This window comes from Stegodyphus dumicola, chromosome 6 (assembly GCF_044657685.1).
Source record: "Stegodyphus dumicola isolate Sdum_Otavi_A_Nest chromosome 6, ASM4465768v1".
Lineage (NCBI taxonomy): Eukaryota > Metazoa > Arthropoda > Arachnida > Araneae > Eresidae > Stegodyphus > Stegodyphus dumicola.
In genome coordinates, this window is record NC_140773.1 from 132649876 (window position 1) to 132670431 (window position 20556).

The following is a 20556-nucleotide window of genomic DNA, read 5'->3' on the forward strand; positions in this document are numbered from 1 at the left end:
TTCGTTATTATGTATTTCTGCATATTTATGTCACACCTTTCGAATAATCAACCGAATTTGAATTGATAAATTCAAAAATAACAATTTCTGGATTGAGGTTGGTCCATAAACCAAGGTACTCTGGGGACTATTCTTATCAGAGGAATGCGTGAATTTCTTAACATTCTGTCATTTTCCTTACGAATAAAACAAAAGAAACAATCATGGATAGTTGAATATTTTATTCATAATTAGCAAACATTAGCAACATTACATTGCCATATAATACATAAGTATTTATAATTATGTCTTTCAGCTTCAAACAAATGTAAAAAAAAATCAGACAGCATATGATATTCAGAAGATTATCTGCTGATGAATTCCATTTTTTTTTTCAAATTAAGACGTAATGCTCTTGATATCTAATTTATTTTGTCACTCAGTCATTGGAATGTACCAAAACATGAATATGTAATTGACTTGTAGAAAAATCGCATTGACACATGACAGAGGATTTTCTTCTTTTTAAAATAATTTGTTACAATCTTACAGACTTGTGTTAGTAGCACTTGAGTATTAGGTTTCATGGAATAGTAATTTCATAACATTAAATAATAAATACATATAAATATAAAACTTTAAATCTTTCTCTTAATCATTAAAGAAAAGCGTTAGAGAAAAATGTTTTTCTCGACGGCAAAAAAGAATTAATGTTAACAACATTTATTTTTTACAGCTGCATGCCTTTTATTTTTTTTCATTTCATTCATAGTATTTTTTATTTTTATATATTCATATTACGCAACAGTTTAATTTTACCCGCTGTTTGCGTATTAATATGTAACTTAATTTTCCAAATCTGAATAAAATATTAGTTACGATTTCGCAAAAATGCTAATGGTTCATACTTCACTTGAAAAACAGCAATTGTATTTTTCATTACACTGCATTTGAAAAACAGCAATTAAATGTTTATTATGATATGCAGTATTAAGTTTCTCTTATTTGCATATCTTCTTTATATTTCTAAATAAGAAAAATTAAGAAATTTAAAAAATAACTGTTTTTATTTGCTGTATTTTTAATCATCTTTAAGCATATTTTTCGTTTACTTTCTCTTTCGAGATATTCTGTTTAGGACTGTGAATAGTCCCTTGAAACTGAGCTGGCAAACATTATTGAAATTTCTAACAGAGCAACGCTTTCTAATTATTATATTTATCTATATAGATTATGAAAAGAACAAATTTCGATTTTTCTTATGTTCATTAAGAATTTCATTTTACGATACGGTTAAAATTATTCTCACTTATAAATTCTTTGAAAATGAATGCTTTAATAAAAACATACTTTTGATAAATACTTAACAAATATATATACAGGTAGATAAAATATCGTTAAATTTACATCCATCCAGAGTAAAGTTTTTTGATCTCAAAGAAAAGCTCAGAAAAAGGATACAACTAGATTCCTATCTTATTCCACATATTCCTGGAATGTCACATGCAATCAGTTTAAAGCCTGTCATAAGATGAGTATGGTACGTACGTAAATTAAAACAATTCCGATTTCTCTTTCAAAATTCATAATGTATGTTGTTATCTTCAAAAACAAATAAAAAGGTTGTGCTCGTCATATTGTATTTGCATTTCAGAGCTATGCATGATCATATATATATATATATATATAACTTATGTTGTTCTGGAGTAAAATAATAAAATACTGATCTGAAGAAAATTGCATTGATATTAAGTAGTAATAGACAACAACAGAAAATCATTCATAAACGTCCGATCTAAAAACTGCATTCAAATTACATCCTTGCATGTAAGAGTAGAAATCTGCTTATTGAATTTGAATATGAACTTCACAAAAATGTAAATAAAGTATGAGATAAAACCTTCGCAATGATTTTAATTCTAGAACAAATATTGAATTTACAATAAAATTTCAGTTTTGCATCCTGTTTTGCATAAACTGCTGGACACCATTTTAACAGGGGTGAAATATTTAATGTAACCTCAACAATATTTAATTAGAATTAAGAAAATTTTAAAAATCCCATTTTCTAGAATTCTTTTCGAATTAATCATGCTTTATTGTTGTAAGAATACCGTTAAATAACAATAATAATAAATATAACTATAAAATATAGTATTTAGCATTACAACGACATTTAATGATATAAATGAATTAGTATATAATTCACTCATATTACAGTTTTCACAATCATTATTATTTTTTCCTTATTCATAGTCTTTATTAACAGAACGCCATATATAGCTTTTATACAGTTGATTAGCATGTTACAAAAAAGAAATGAAATTTTTAAAAAAGTCTTTGAAACTTCCAATATTTTTAAAAAAAATGAGTAAGCAACAGATTTTTGTTAGACATTTTTTGAGAACAGTAAATAATGAATAAAGATTTCAGTGGAAAATTAGTCAATTACTGAATATCATGTTCGGGACCAACTTGTTAACCGTTATTTGATAAATGATAGTTTGTGGTATGTTAGGTAATTTTTCGTAACTAAAAGGACATTGTTTTGAAATGAAATTTAGTGTTGTGTTTGAATTGATTATAAAATCTGGATATATAAAATCTTTAAAAACTGATTTAGAAAAATGTCATAATTAAAAACATTTTCCTACATGAATATTCCAAACGTATATGGTGCAAACGTTTGTATGCCACTAAATCAACACACGCATAAGATAATTTATCTACTTCAGTTTAAAATTCTTAAGTAGTCCATGTATTTTCTTTCTCTAAAGAATCCACTTACAGCATTCGTATACAGAACACTTAGAATAATATTATATGTAATTCATTAATAATTATTTTGTAATTATTTTTAATTTACTCATTTCTATCATATTAAGAAATAAAAGCACTGACAAGCCTTCAGTAATACTGAAAAACATATATTACAATATTTTTATTTAAATCAGACTATTAGAGATATTTTCATGCAATTAATTGGGAAAATGTTTTGTTATATAAAATCCGAAAATAATTGATTCAAGCATTTTTTTATAAATATTTGTAACTTAAGACATTAGCGCGTAAACTATTAAAATAGAAAATATAATTTCCTAAACTATTTATTAGAAAGAGAATGAAATTTAAATAAAAATGTTTATTCTTACTTTTCTCCTCTTAAAATTATTGAATCAATTCATTTTTGTATACTTTTTAAGAAAGAGTTTTATTTAGATACAAACATTTCTACGAAATAAAATAGGCTCAAGAAATTTTGTGCAAAGCTTTTTTTTTTATAAATATAACTTTCATAGTGAAACTTTTCAAAAAATATCTCTTTTATATGTACTTCAATTTTAAAATAAACAACTTCCACATGATATTCAATTTGCTTTGCGTATGCTGCGAACGATTTGAAATGAAAAGACTCATATAATACTGCTTTGAGGAAAATTTAAAAGAAATTATTTTGTATCACAACACCTTATTTTAAATTTAATTTTATAAAATAAGTTTTTTTTTATAAAATCAGTTATACACGTGAAAATTAAATTTGCTCTCTGGTATTATGAGTGATCAGTAAAGTTGTTTGCTTATAATTTGAGTATTTGCAGAGCCACAAAAAGTTATATCAATAAGTTTCCAACTGTATAATGATTATTATAAGCTCATTGCTTTCATGATACGTCGTTTAATATTAATTATTAGTGAAATCTGTTACACAATTTTGATAGAGTATTATATTTCTTTTCAGATGCTGCATGAAATGTAAATTGATGTTTCCTATCAGGAAACAATATCATTAGCTTATATTGGAAGAGGAAAGATGAGAAAGAAAATTGCAAGATTCAAAATTTAATTTTCGAGCTGTTTTTGGACAAAATATATTAATATTTGGCCTTAAAATTTGATTCTACAGAAAAAGTTGGGAAAATTTTTATAGCCTTGAACATGCGGTTTAAGAAGTTGAGTGGCATCATACTTAAATCTACCTTAAGTTTTTTATCACAATAAAGGTAAACGAAAAATGGCTGCGTAAAAAGCGAACTGTGTAAACAGCATAAATTAAAATATCTTGTTCTAATTTAACTAAATATATACAATAATTTATGCAGGATATTTATGCGATGATATTCTTATTTTCCCTCGACATTTATGACCCTGTAAGATGAAGCACCAATGAATGCGAGGTACGAATGAGCCAGAAAAGCCATTCGTGAAAATTAAAAGAGGAAGAGAAACGGTTCAAAGGTTTTAAAGTAAACATAGAGTTGATCCATGCTCTGGCTTCAGAAGTACTTTTTCAAGAGTAAAAGACTTCTAGATATTTTACTACATTTAAAACATGATAAATATATTTTCCTACGATCTACATTTCACTTGAATATATACGCTTTCACTAACATTTATCCTCATGTGATTACTATCGTTAGTACCTTATCAGCATAAAACTCACAACAATGTTCAGGATTTCCTCTCTTTTTCTTCTATTCACTGTGCATATCATTTCAAACAACCTGTGAAACAAGTCTCTAAAACATTCTTCTCTTTTCAGAAACATTTTGTATTTAGGTAAAATAATTTGATGCCTATCCTTACTTAGAAGATATTAGCTATATATTGACTGAAGTCTATAAAATAAAATATCCAGTATTAGAACCTAATGAATTCTTTATTTATAAAAATAGTTAAATGGAATTAATATTAAGGACAAAATATATTTCAATTATCTGATGTAAAAACTAAAATTAAGCGCCCTTCGCCAAAAAAAGTATTTTCCTTTATTATAAAATTCTATGTAAAACAATAAATTTCCTTGTTTTTTTATTTATATTTAAAAAATCTCTAAGACAAAAAGGAACATTTACGTTTATAGTATTTAATTTCATAGTATTGCAAGAAAAAGTTTTTTAGAAACTTTTTGATAAGATATTAAAAATTAGTAACAATAAACATTTTACCTAAAAATTCAAAAGATTTTTACATGTTAAATTTAATATATATATGTCATTTTAAGCTATAACTTTCCTCAATGTTAATTCATAAATTAAAGTATATGTTTAAGATAAATCACTTCCAAAATATATTAATTTCAGAAAATGCTTCTTTCTCGTCTTGAAATGGCCGAAAAGGGCCCGAACATATCAATTTATATCTGATAAAAATATATTTCCTCATCTCATTTCATCGACAGTACCTCTGAACCGTTCCTAAATTAAATTACTGCTAGTGGTAGAAAAGAAAACTATATGCTGGTAAGTAAAATATCCATGAAAGAGAAATGAATTCCTTCAAGTAAGTTAATTTCTCAAGATATGTTTAGAAGGTAATACGTAGTTAATAATTCAATTGGCTACAAATTGGATCATAAAGGAAAGTGAAGTATTTTTCCACCTCACATGTCATCTGATGCGACAGTAATGATCATTGCGCACTTACATAGACACTGTTTTTTGTTCACATATTCATGCACCACTTCGCATTGATTATCTGGAATAAAGTGAAGCAGAAAAATGTCCGAAATTTGGCTTACGATACATATTATCATTAGTTCATCGATGGAGTTCTTCTGTATCGATTGTATGTTTCGGCATCGAGTCTCCTTATCGATTTCAATCCATGTTTCAATTGCACGTGATCACGAAAGCTTAAACAGCCCAAACCATAGGCCTAAAATGAAAAATATTTCAAAGTATGAACACTTGGAGGTACATCTTGTAGCAGCAGAAAGCTTGCCATCGGCTCCTGCAAAGAAAAGGCACACAGAATGAATCTGCAGAAATTATGAGCTATATATTAATCATAATAATATGACAACCAGTCTATGAAATAGTGTTAAGATTGATAAGCATTCATTACCAGTGGTACTGTTCAAAAGATTTATAAGCAAATACATGGTATTTTGCTAATATAATCTTACGCACAAATATTACTTTACGAAATATTTAAGCAAATACATCGTATTTCAGAAAATATAATTTTGACGAGAGAGTTTCGATTTTCGGCATGCAATTTGCTTCTTTGCGTCAAAAGTAATAGTTTATTCTCAGCCTTTGCCGATGTTGTTTTGAATATTTGAAGATTCTTGAGAGTAATACGCAGTAGTATAAAACATTGTTCCCTACCAAAGGAGCACGTTTACTGCAAGTTGAAAGCATACAATTTAATGGGTTCATTTCTTGAGTTTAACAAGACAAATGAACATATCATGTCAGACATGTTAGTAAAATCATATGATCAATAACATGTGAGTGTACTTAACTGGAACAATATGAAATGAGTCTAATTGACAGTTCATTTGGTTAGGCACGCACTTGGCGACGTAGTAAATTATCCGGGATACTGTGTTAGATTCCTATTACAATCTGTTCTTCCATAGATTTATCCAACGGCAGCTTTCTATGCATTGAAATCGCCACAACACGGAATGATCCATGGCTGTTGGCCACCTCGATAACACGCATCGGGAGGATACTCAGTCTTCATCCACTTCTGGAAGACGCACAGTCTTCACCCACCGCGGAATGATACAGGGTTGTGACAAACTTCTGGGGGATATAGGGCATATCGTAAGGATTAAGAATTACGTAGGAACCCATGCCGAATTTAATGTCAAGGGTAAGTGGTAGCAGAGGTAGGAGATGGTAAAGGAAACAAGAGAGTGATTGATTTGAAAAAAATTTTGGACATGAATACAGAGGATGTACGACAGCTTGAATGTTACAACAGATGCTCGAAGTTTGCACCATCATATGACAAAAATGCCTGACACTGACAGATCATTGATTGCCGGATATGTTCAAACAAACCGGGAATTCCTTTGATTGCACAGCTGCGTAGGCGAGTCTTGTCACGAGATCCATTTCAAACACAGCAAGATCGTGATACACGGCACTTTTGATCGCTCCCCACAAAAAGAAATCAAGGCTCGATAAATTCGGTGAGCGTGGACGCCAGAAAATCAATCCACCAAGCCCAGTCCGTCGATGCGGGAATGATCTGTTCAAATGGCTACGAACATCCAGTCTAAAATGAGCAGGCGTCTACACATTAACCAGCACGCACATTAACTTTGAAGCGTTGTTGTGCTCCGTTGTGCCGCATACCGTGGGGGAGGTGTTCTTGAGCCCACAAATGCTGATTGTGGTGATTGAATACTCATTCTCTATTGAATATGGCCTCATCCGTAAACAACATATAAGGTGGGAAATTAATATCACGGGCACTTTCTTCCAGAAACCACTGTGCGAAACGGACACATTCAAGATAGTCATCCGGGCGCAGTAACTGAACCCTTTGGAGACGAAAGGCGTGGAAGGACTCGGCATTCAAGGCATGCTGGACACTGGGATGAGACATTCTTGAGTGAGAGGCAATGGCAGGTATGCTGATCCTCGGACTACTCTCCACCGTATCCAAAACACTCTCTTCCCTAACGATCGCGCAAGTTGATCGTGGCCTGCTCTCACTTTTCTCGCCATTTCTTAATAACGCGTAGTCGCAGAAATTTTGATGCAGATGCAGACGTACAAACAAAGTGTGGTGTGGTTTATGCTGGTCGAGGAAACATTCTCGATAAATGCATGCAGAAGCTCGTCTATCACCTTCAGCTATTCCATACACTAAGTGCATGTCTGCAAGCTCTCCGTTCGTATAGCCTTCCATGCTCTTCGTATGGTGCCTATCGCTCGAATGAGGCAATTCTCACTTTCCACTAGCACTACCCTGTACAGCAATCCCTGGCGGCGTATAGTGACGTTTCTGGGTATGGGTTCCTGTGCAGTTCTTAATCCTTATGATATCCTTTACTTCCCCCAGAAGTATGTCGCAACATTTACGGGACACCCTGTATACTTTACCTTTCTCTGCTAGCCGTAAATGAGGAATGCAAGTTTCCCAACAACCCAAAATAATGCTCCAGGGATTCCTAAAATAAAATATGTGCGTCCTAGATCAGCTCTTGCGTTGAAAAGAGTTTTGTATATCTTTTTCAAATAAGTGCTCGCATAAAGCACTTCAGAGCGGCCTTACTAAAACCATAGCTGCTATAAATTGTTATACAGAAGAGACTTTTTCTGTAAGAACTAGGAGGATTTCTACATTCTTTAATTATGGATGTGGGCGCAACAAACAAAGGAAACCAGAGAATACGTACTATGTGCATTACGAGGACGATGGGTTTAAGCTCTGTATTTAAATTTAGTTTCTAGGCTACATTTCCAAAGTATTTTTTTATTCTCATATATGCATTCTTTACACATTCGGTAAAATCATTTTTCACAATCGGTTTGATTTTGATTATATACAGAAGAACCTTACAAAGCACCAAATATTTGTCCTCTTAAATATGCAGTTTCTTCAGGTTTCTGCTTTTATTTGACTCATTTCTGTACAGTTAAGCTTCCTGAGCGCAGATTTGAGTCATTATATAAGGCATAGCGCATATCGCAAAATCCCGTTCTACAAAGTCACTTTCTTATGACATTATTTAATTTCATAAAAAGTCTTTATTAGTTAATTACAGTTCAGATTAAGAAAGTACTTATAGTTTAAACAAGCCTAAATACTACTTTAATTTAAAGGAAATAAATGTTAACTGAAAGAATTTTAATAATTGCTTAATAAGACCATGATACAATTATTTTTTAATAGGCCTCTTCTTTCTTCAGTAGGCTCAATCTCCATTGCAAAATCAGATATTTTTTTTTTTTTTTTTGCCTAAAAGAGTGCCGTGGGCCAATTCGTCGTCAAGTAGAAATGAAATACGTAATTAATTACTTGTTTACAAATATGGGATGTAAAGAAATTATACATAGTTAGAAAATTCGTTTAGTTTTCATAAATTTAATGGTACTCTATCTTATACTTTACCACTGTTTCACTTTCTTTCTGTCCGCCGACGGCGATGCCAGCCGGTTCATTGGTGCAAACAGCATATCGGCCATGTAGCTCGCTGACAGCAGTAACTTTGCTACAAAGGTTTCTGAATTGCAGACTCCCCAGGCCTATGTTTGGCGGAGGGACAAATAAGCTGTTTTCTTTCAGTCCTTTCTTTTGGCTGATATTATGATCTTACTCGTCATTTTACGATTTTGAATCGTAAATCCTGAGTTTGAATCCTTATTAGTCATTTCACAATTAATTCTTTTACTTTTTCGTATTTGAAAAATCCTTCCCCGACAGCTGCTTTTACAGTTTGTACGATTTCTTTTTCTTTAATTTCAAGGTCTAGGACTTTGTGCCATCGCCATTTAGCCGTCGAAGTTTTTATGATAGGACAATTTGCAGGCACCTGGTTTGCCATGGGACAATTTTCCGTCAAATAGAAATGAAATACGTAATAAAGTTGCTTATAATACTATAAGTAATTACATGTTTACAAATATGGAAGATAAAGAAATAACATATAGTTAGCAAATTATGTCAATATCAAATAGAAAAAGATTATTATTGGATAAATCTTTAGGATATTTTGTTATATTATCGATTCTTAAACTATGAAGATACTATGTATGTACGATTCGTCAAAATTTCTTGTAATTTTAATTAACTAGTTTAGAGAAATAACGAAATCTTAATTAGAAATAGAATTACTTTGGAATCATTTTAGCACATTTACTATTAAACTTAATAAATATATAGGTATACATTTACGTCACTTAGTTAATTTTCATGTCATGCGCAACGATATATTTTTAAAAACTTGCATACAAAAGCATTTTGTACATTATGTAAAAGGTTTCAATACGAAGAATTTGCTAAAATGAAAATGTTAACGAACCATATTGTTCGTTAAATGGCAAAAGTTTATAAAGGTGTTATTCCATAATTTCGGTTGTAGGGCAAATTTTTGCATGCGATTTGTCATAAAATTCTTGTAAGAAATCGAAATTAAATATTAAATTTAATTAAAAACAAAATTCGTTTTTATTTAATTATGTAAAAATAATACTTCTTAAATATTATCTTAAAAATGGTCGATTTATTTTAAAATATTGAAATAAGTTCCTTTTCATTATGAACATTATTGCATCATATTATGTTTAGTTTAAATATTTAGTAATGAATTTTAGCATTTTAATACTTAATACTGCATGGCGCTAGAGTAATTTTGCAAACGGAACGTCTTCCATGCAATATCAAGGTTCTTGGAATGTCATTCCTAATGTCAAAAACTATTTCTTGTAACTACCAGTTTAATTTTGTAGAAAGAGTGTAATCAGGAGACACAAATCTAGTAAATACGTGTGCAAAGTGTGGATTTGTTCTTATACTAAAGAACTAATACATTGTTGCTGTTAAATGACGCAAGGTGTAATGAAAAATGGAAAAAATCCCAAATTTAAAACAGGATAATATACAGAATACCCAAAACAGATTATCAAGCACTCCTTTATATTATTCTGTGCAACTGTTTAACGATCTTCTGTTCCAGAACTACAATAGCAACAGGGTTTGATACCTGATATTTGAAGCAGCAATAAGCATGCTTTAACGAGCCAATGTTGGCTATTTACACAATGTTTTGGTTCATTTCAACTTATAAAACACCCCTGGTTTTACAAGAAATATTTATAAAAAAATGCTTTTTCATTTTTCAAAATTTTACCAAAAGGTAACAAGTACAATCTGGGTAGATATTTTATTTTAGAAACAGGTAACACCACTCTAATGTTACTTGGTACAGTCTGAGAAATTTGTTTCTAGTACATTATTATATTTGAATTCAGTAGATGATATAATAATAATATGATAAACATTTTAATTATAAAACGTTGCAACGGTGACGTTTACTTTTCATGTGCATATCATCTGAAGTCTTCAGAAGTTTTAGTATATGGTTAGTTTTGTGCAGTTAGATGTTCTCGCGGATAATAAATTTTAGTTTAATTTTGATTGTTTTCATTGTAGTCTGAATCTGTTGAGGGGCGAAAATTCGAAAGGAAGCAATGGTAATCCAACCAAGAAGAGACATATAAAACCTAAAAAGCGGCTAGACTTCACGCATTTTATTATAATGTTTTCTAAAGAAATTTTTAAATATCTTTTAGATATCAATTTCCAAGCTAGGTAATAACTAATGTGAAACATTAGAATTTTGGCGAATTTTTTATGGATAAAATTTACCAGATGCGGTCTGCTGGATTTCATAAAACAAAATATTTAATATTATCCTGCCAATCTTTTTCAATACACACCCATTTTTTAAGCATTCGAACACATGTAGTCAATAACACATTTAATGCTTTCAATATTAAGAATATTACATTACGTTTAGGTAAAGAAAGCATTTAAATAAAATGCTTTGCTTATACTGCAATGCACCGGTTCCGTTCTTCTCATGAGCTATATCTGAGTGCATATGAATATTTAGGTGACTTATCTAATAAACTTCGGCTGAAAATTTTGAGGCCTGCAATTTTTCTGTACACTATGCGGAAGAACACTTTCGTAACGATAGAAATCCTACCTTCTCCGACCTGTCTATCTCTCCAAGAAATCTTTTCACAATGTGCATTATTCACCTCCCCATACCTCCTAACTCACTCCGCATACTTGCCTTGCATTGTACATTTTTGAATGACGTTAACCCTCGTCGATAAAATGCTGCCTCCTATAAGTTGGAAAAAGGGAAAAAAATTGCTAGGTATATAAGCCTTCGCTTTTTTTTTTCTTATACCTGGTTCTGTGTTCGAATTTGTTGGAGGAAAATAATTCTCGCTTGAAAAACTGCTGGCGTTGAGGCTGGGAGAAGGACCGTACTGCACCTCCGTCGAACCTAAGAGAAGAAAGGAAAACTAAGGAGTTAAAAAACATTTCTTGCGACCTTTTTTGACATAAATAACTCAAAAAAAGGGATAAGATATGCATGTACACTTTTATTTTCCCTAGACTTCTTTTCCAAGAAAGAGAATTAAGTTCATTCTTTTTTGTGCTTTACGATGCATAAATCTACATCAGTTATGAAGGTAAAAACATGGCATTTTACTACAACAATTAGTTTATACATTCAAATGAACACATATTATTTATATTTATTTGAACGTAATCATAATTCGATCCAATTGATCAGTAATGGAGTTTGAAAGCAAGTTAAAAAAAATGAGTTGTTAGTTGAGGAAATTAAAGAATAACAGTCACAAATATTAATCTACATGAATCAATCATAAGCAAATCTTAAAATTGCATTTTTCCCCTTGGGACAGGTCTTCTTAGGTAAATAGACCTCGCTTAGTTTCCATACTCTAGTAATCATAACCACCCAATCCTCGAGATAAGATCAGACTTGCAATAATCCCCTGGACACTGGTCGTGCATTTTATTGGTAATTAAAGTATGGACTTATGAAACAATTGACGCTGCAAGCTCAGCTTCACATTTCTAGTGGCTAAGGTTTCTGGTATTCTAGCCAAAAGGGGTATGCTGTTAGTTGCGGCTTTCAGACTGAAAATAGAAGATGGTGCCAATGTAATGTATTACATATTCAATTTCAGATCGTCGCAACAATGCTTCTAGTAGAAACAGTATTGTTTTAATTTCCTAAGCAGACCCAAAACATATCCGAAAAGGTATTAAAGAAAGGTATACAATCCTTTCATATTCCAAGGAATGACCTAATTGCATTTAAATATGCTTTCCTCACTTTATATTTTCCTTTCTTTTCCTCGTGAAGGTATTTTTCCTATTAGATACTGTCGCGTGATATATCGCAATTCATATCCAACAACTTTTAAGTCCTATCCTAATCTCTTTCAACATATTTTGATTTTTGATGATGACATTATCTAGATATTATTATATCTATTTAGTTTTATGAATACATTTAAAACATTATTCATGCTATAAAAAAAGATATCCATGCAGTTGAGTTCTATTATTTAGATAATGACAAAGCATATACGTGCTAACTACTTAGTGGAAGGACGCCTTTGTCGAGGAATGTTAAGAAAAACTAACTCAGTTTCTCGTTAAAGCTGGGAAAAACTCTAAAACTACCATGCAGACAGACAGTTTATCAAGATTTGAGCCTGGGTCAGGCTAGCAGGGTTCAGCGATTTTACCACTAAACGGCTGGTTGGCTACCCACAGAGCTGATTACCAGACAAGGAGCCGATACGTTTCAGCCCAGATTAATATAAATGTGTCTTACGTCCACACCAAATATTATCCTGCCAATCTTTTTCAATACACACCCATTTTTTAAGCATTCGAACACATGTAGTCAATAACACATTTAATGCTTTCAATATTAAGAATATTACATTACGTTTAGGTAAAGAAAGCATTTAAATAAAATGCTTTTCTTATACTGCAATGCACCGGTTTGAGTTTGCTTTTATCTCGCTACATCTTTGTCTTTTCTTTTTAGTCATTTTAATTGGATTAATGAAACATTTCTAAGAGAATAATTTATTTTTTTGTTTACATATAATCGTTATTTCTTGCATATCATATACAGGATAATAAAGACATGTCACATATACTTTTCACTTCCTTGCACGAAGTAAAATGGAAGTATTGTAATTGCGAAAAGTTTCAGACAACATATTTCAACGAAAATATCCATTTTGACCGCTATCGAATGCAATTTAACAATGTTTTTGCGTGATATCTCTACGTAAGGACAGAATAAAAGACTATTTTCCTCCAAAAAAATATAAAACTGCTTTAAAATTAATTCTGAAGAGAATTTTTCGTGGCGTACGTATCTCGCGTAACTCGAAAACGAGTAGCCTCAGAACGTTGAAATTTTGTATGTAGGACTGCTATAACATGTAGATGTGCACCTCGTATTTTGGTTGCAATCGGCTGCACCAAACGTATATAAATACATTTATATATATATCCACTCTGTTACCCGGCTCAGTGATCTCAGTTTCTTTACTCTTATATGTTTGTAAATTGTACATTTTTTGCTTTAAAAATGATTGAATTATGTTGTTTTTATCTTCCGGTTAAGGTTTTTATGTCTTTCGTAATTCTGGAAGCAATATTTGTACAATTATCAACAATTTAAAAGCTGTTTAAGTGCGGTTAAGTTTTAAATAACATGGCTGACATATTTGTTTACATTTGAAACAGCAGAATTGTAGATTTGTTGCCAATCTAGAGAGACTAAGCTTCGCAACACAAAAATAACGCCTTCATTTATTATTGCGAATTAAATCATGCTTAATCATTCCTGGAATTTTTTAGAGGAAATAAGTGATTAAGATTTACTTCGTAATTTTTAATGCAGATATTTTGAGTTTTTATGTATTTTTGCCTTGTCGCGAAATGAGAACTGAATTAATTGAATGAAAAATACTTAATCGTCTGTGAAAAACTGTTTTTTTCTGTATTGTTTGCTTAACTTCTTTCATACATCGTTTTAGCTTTATTATAGTATTTGAATAGAACATGTGACAACGATAATTCTTCAAATGATATAAATTTTGTGCATTCAGAGTGTCGTTTTAGTAAACAAATATAGTGAATTTTAAAGAGTGCATTTATTCTATTGTGGTTTATGCGCTGTAAACGAAGTAGATTTAATTCAGTCCAATCAATTTAAATGAAATTCAAGAAAAAAATGCGTATAAATTAATATTCCGTACAAGGAAGTCATGTGGTGTACACATCAGATTTTTTAATAGAGTTTCAATATATATTCAGTTCTGGATGTTATAAATTATAAATACTTAATTAAAATAATATCCTTTTCCTGTACTTCCTTAACAGACTTGCTGAATTTTATTTAAATTTCCTATTTATATTTTCATTTAAACTTTCTATTTGCTATGCTGTGGTTTGTATAATTCGAGGAATAAGCGTACATTGTTAACAAAGTAAAGAGAAAATATAAACAAACTAGCTAAGATTTTCAAACTATCTCATTAAAAATTGTGCAAACGTTATTCTAATGATAAGGCATTAAGATCGTTAGCACTTACATCTACCTGTTGACCGAGCTGCAGAATCTAACTGTATGATTATTCAGGTGGAACAGACTTAAGTCCTTTTTGCTTGCTTTATTATAGCTAATTGTTCCACTCGATATTGTGTCATGGTCATTTCTGTTGCACAAATGTTTTTAAATTACTCTGTTTTTACCAAGAACTGGTGCCGCTACAATGGGAAAGTAGTTAGCGACTCTGATTGCCGTACCGAAGTTCTAGATTCCGAATCCCGGAGAAGGCATGGATGTAATTTGTCGGTCCTTTCATAAGAGGCAACGACGGGGAACGTATTAGACCGCTAGAGACCTCCACTGTGAAAAATACCAAGAACAGGTAGAACGAAACAATCACAGCAAAGTGCGCAAGATTACCATGAAGAAGTGTTCTTTCAGACTGACGTATTGCATCTTTGTTATATAAAAAAGTTTAAAATTAATTTAATGTTTTCGATTTTGTTTTGTATTGGGAGAGGAAAGGTCATGGCTATTTTGTTACTATCGTTTTTGTTGTAATGTAAAATGTGGATCAGTACTTCTTATTATACTAACAGTGCTCGTTGTTCAGTGCAAATTACTACTACAAAGATTATATTTCTGTGATTAGTTATGACGTAAGCCCTAATGCTCAGTTATTTTGGTAGTAGTATAAAGTCTCCTCTAATTCATATAATATAAAATTCTGACACTACTCGAGCCAAAGCATAAACGCATTTTATTATACTATACATTTTACTCTCCAAATAGTGCTTTAACTTTGAGACAATTCCTAATAATGACGAGGACTTATGTCACTTAGCTTCTAACCTCTTTCTTAGCATAAAAGCGCTTCAGATACAGAGACTAATAAAGGAGCTTTATTACAGGTAACTAGTAAGTGAGGAGTTAATTGAGCTACTCAGACATTGATCCGCTTAAAATGTGTTATACAGGATAATTATTAATTCGACTGGTAAACGCATAATTACCAACTAAGGATTGCATTTTAAAATCATATGATATTTTAAATTTACTTTACGATCTCTTGTATTTTTTTTTTTTTTTTTTTTTTAAATTCAAACATCAGAGCGAGCCGATTATGGTGATAACAGATCTGTCTGCTTGACTCGATATGTGAAGAACTCAAAACGAATAAATGGATTATATGTTTAATTTTTAATGAGTTTATTTAATCATTTAATTACTAATTTTTGTAAAATTAATTCTTAAATGGTACTCCACCGGCGAAAAAAGGCGAAAGTAAAATGTGATAATCTTATTTGAATGTAAGTGAAATATTAAGTTTTAAGAGCTAATTAGGAAAGTTTTTAGAACTAATTAGGTATTTTAATGATTAATTAATTTATCAGTATTTTTACTCCCATGTAAATAAATTACATTTAAATTTTCAAGATTTTGTTTAAATAGTGGTAAACCGTACATCATCAACTAATGCTCTCAACAAAGCCTATTATATCAACATTTTCAGTTCATTAATTGTCCATATCCCTAATTATTGTTGTTACCTTAAAATTTTAGATTACAACTAAAAATTTTTGTCTCTACCTTGTTAACTGTTCCTGTGATCTTTGTCGCTGTTTTACAAGGCTTTCAGTGCACGAATCAAAATGTTATGCATTTCTAAGGCAACTGTAAATAAAATCGTGCTATTTAAGATATTTTGTAGCTAAAATATAATGTGAAAAAATTTGTAGTATTCAACTCAACTTGTAACTTCGTGTGTAGAAAACTTTGGGATTGAAGCAGGTATAGCTTATGGCAATCTGAAACTTCCCTTTTGAATTTTAAGGTTAGTTATAGCCTGAAGTTTGTAAACAAATATGGAATAAGAAAAATAAAAATTAATTAAATGAAATTACATTGTCTAAAGAAAGTGAATATCCCCATAATGAAGAGTTATATATATTTTAAATATTGTTTCTGTTTTACTATTCTTCAATATTATAATTGTACAGTAGTGTTGCTTTCTTATTATTTTCATAAATTCTGGAAATTATTCTGTAAATTATCTGTTCTGTGAAATTCTGTAAATTAATTGAACTATTTTCCTTGTTGTTAATAAATATAATGAGTCATGCTTGTGTCAGCTTATTCAGACAAAAAACTTTTATTAGTTTCACCATTAAAGAAATACAGAATTGTTTTACTTGTTTCATATAAGTAGAAATATTTTTCTTTAAAATAAAAACATGAAATTACCAAGGCAAAATTTCGCCATATTGGGTAATTATCACACATTTGCTTTGCTGATTATGACTGATTATATTCCACTTTAAAATAAATGCATTTTTTTTGAGAAACACTGCCGTTAATTCCAGATATAATAGAAGATATGGAACTAGCTTAGGTAGTCAGTTATATAGCGTGTTGCAGCAAATCGCTTACAAACTTTCAGAGAGATGCAGTGCACTAAAATCTGATATAGCAATGCATGATCGGAAACGCTTTCCTGGCCCGGTAATGATAACACAATGCACAAGAAAGCAAGAACATGAACATGGTGATGAAAATGTTTATTATGTTTTCCAGCATAGTTTTCGGCAACACAAAGCATGCCTTTCCCAACAATATCTTCAACGTGTTAATGTCCTCAACTGGCCTGCCAGGTTTATAGTCCTGTGGCCTATCGAACACATTTGGTACATGTTGGGTATTCAAATCCAGCTGTATACAAATACGTCCCAGCTCGCTGACCAGTTGCTCCATTTGCAGCATAATCTTCCGAAAAAAGACATTGGCAATTCAGTAGACTCCATGGCCAGAAGAGTATCGGCATGTATAGCTGAGAGGTGCCGGTTTACCACCTACTGATTTCCACATTCTTTGTATTGCTATTCGTAAACATAACACTTTTGTCGCCCCAGATTTTGTTCATTTATTTATCTACGCGAATACTATACTACTCCTGAGTTTCGTAATTGTGCTTCAGGTATTCCTAGGCGCATATATTTTTTGAAACAGAATGCAATTGTGAAAATAGGAAATTGTAGTACTGAGTTTAAAAAATGGAAGACTGATTTAATAGGAACTACTTGGTTTTATGCATTATCGAGCTATCGAAAATTGATATATATATATATATATATATATATATATAAAATATATATATCAAATTAAAAATATATCAAACATAAATACACATATGTTTATACATCATAATAAAAGCACAGGAAAAAGACGGAGCAGTGTAGATGCGTAGTTATCCTATATTGAAGAGGAAGTAATCTGATTGCGTCGTAAGCTAATGTGTTGACTTCGTAAATAAAACTTGGCAGTAGAAGCGATTTTAATTCAATTTTTATTTCCAATTGATATTTGTGGCCAAAATCATTTGGCACTCTAGTCGTGCCTTTTCACAGAAGATTTACATTTTTGATATTGTTGAGATAGAAAGCAAGCCAGCGAAATTACATCTTAGCACAGCACAGAGCAAAAGCTGAAGTGCGTCGTTATGAAAGATGGAAGCACGCGAAGAGAAAAGTTTTGGTTTACAATTCGGTGATTGGTCGTCAAGAGGCATCTGGTATTAACGGTTACGTAAGATCGCATGATTAATTTGAATGACGCAATGCAGATAAGTTATTACGATTTTAGAATAGAGAGGAAGAACTAATGTTTATAGTTATATTATAATTCTGATTCATACATTTTTATCTTACATATATATACATAATACATATATATATATATATTAAAATTCAGTACTTGCTGTATATCCAACTACTTGTAATTGATAATTAGATAGCTATATATATATATATATATATATTATTATTATTATTATTTTCGGCTGTTTACGTGGAAAGGCCTTATTCTTACAGTAAGAGGAAAGTTACTATTCGATGTTTATTAAATTAGCAGCATGTAAAATAATGTGTGATCAATAGCACATACTTAAATTTTTATTCTAATCCTATTAATGAAAATTTAGGTCTCTCAATGTTTGTAAAAGTTTTTATTCTTATTTCTGTATTTAATTTCCTACAGCCAATTAGTGAAGGAAGTTTCTTTTCTAGATCAGTTTATACTAACACAAATGTTATTAATACTAACAAATTATTATATTATTATTAATACTAACAAACTAAAATTACATATCTTTTCAGTACTATTTTATCAGATTTGTTTTTTTTTTTTTTTTTTTTCTCACAGTAAACTGAAGAGAACGTAATCATGAATGCTTCGATTCTATACGAACCAGTTCCCCTAGAATGTCCTCCACGAAGGCATCCCTATCCTTAAGCAGATAGCCCTAGTGTGCTATGCCGTATTCTCAATACACACACGCATTCAGTTTCAAACATATACTGGGAACATGTATTCATGGTAATTAAGCAACACAAAAATGTCCTGTAAGGAAAGTTAAATGAAATTAGAAGTTTTATTTCATTTTCATTATAAATCCAAATAATGCCTTAAATTTATTTCAGGTATTCAACGTAGTTTGAGATTTTTAGAATAAAGGAAACCACATAAAAGTTTCAATACTTAAAAAAACTAAATAAATTTTTCTAGAAAAACGTAAAAACTTCAGATCTGAACCTCCTTCCTTAGTAATTTAAAAGTTTTATTATTTAAATCTCTTTTTAAGATTTAAAACCAGATTTTGTTATTTTAATTTGCATTTTAATTCTACACTAAATATATTTATATACGTTTAAAAAAAATGTATATCTTATACCATCAACTGTCCAAATTTATAGTCAGCCTGCCAATTCAAAATTTCATTCTTTTTTAAAAAATTGACTTCTTTTATCTGTAGAAGACTTATATTCATTTTTAAAATGAAAACAAAAAGACATTTATATAAAACTTTGAAATAAAATGATAATACAAAATTGAAAAATTCCTAATCATTTACATTTCTTTTACAGTTTAAAAAATACCATAAAACGCATCCGAAAATTAAAGCATTAAATCATTCGGAAATAAAAATAATCTTTTCCATTAAATTTTAGCTTTAAAAAAATTTGTTATTATTAAAATGCAAACATGAATATTATCTATTACTTACGCACTTGAAGAAAATAATTTAATTAGAATATGAACATTTTACAGTTGAGAAAATCATTCTTGTAATTACATTAGTGTTCCCATTAGCGTTTTTTATCCTTTATTTTGATACATAAGGATAACAAACATTAAACGATTTTTTTACTTCAACTATGGAAAAATCATTTTCTTTGTAAAACAAAAGAAAAAGCATTTTTTTAAGTACTGTATCCAAGAAAAGAGCTGAACATTTTTCAAGTAATAAATAATGATTACTATGGTGGTCTAGCCCCTTAAAAGCGTTTGAAATAATTTTCGCTGGCTGAAAGTGGCACAAAGCCACTCTTCCTCTATTTCCTGCCATCGCTTTCCACGGAATGCGGGGTCCAAATAGGTGTAGATTAATCGCAAAGCCACCATTGCGTGGAGGGAATTGTGGGAAGCCAATTACTTTAATGGAGGTACATGCTTCCAAATTGTATTCTTTTCTTCGCTCTTTTAAAGGAGTTTTTGAAAAATGCAACATTTAACATATTATTTTTAGTACTTAAGTTTTGCCATCGAAAATAGTGTTATACTCATTGCATGTGATAAATTACGTTTTGTGTTGAGACACAGTCTAATTTCATTATAAAGAGCTTTCGAAATATTAGAAAACATGCATT

The 20556-nt window shown here is 30.6% G+C and overlaps 1 protein-coding gene across 1 annotated transcript in view; it reads right to left on the reverse strand.

Annotated features, from left to right (window-relative positions):
* Nucleotides 1–206: 206 nt before the first annotated feature.
* Nucleotides 207–20556, reverse strand: part of LOC118190160 (neurotrimin-like) — a 561140-nt gene continuing 540790 nt past the window's right edge. Inside the window, exons 8-9 of the mRNA XM_085818898.1 lie at nt 11645–11743; nt 207–5709 (exon numbers count right to left, since the gene is read on the reverse strand). Of these exons, the coding sequence (XP_085675024.1) occupies nt 5603–5709; nt 11645–11743 (206 nt within the window). The 3' untranslated portion in view covers nt 207–5602. The remainder of the gene's footprint in view (nt 5710–11644; nt 11744–20556) is intronic.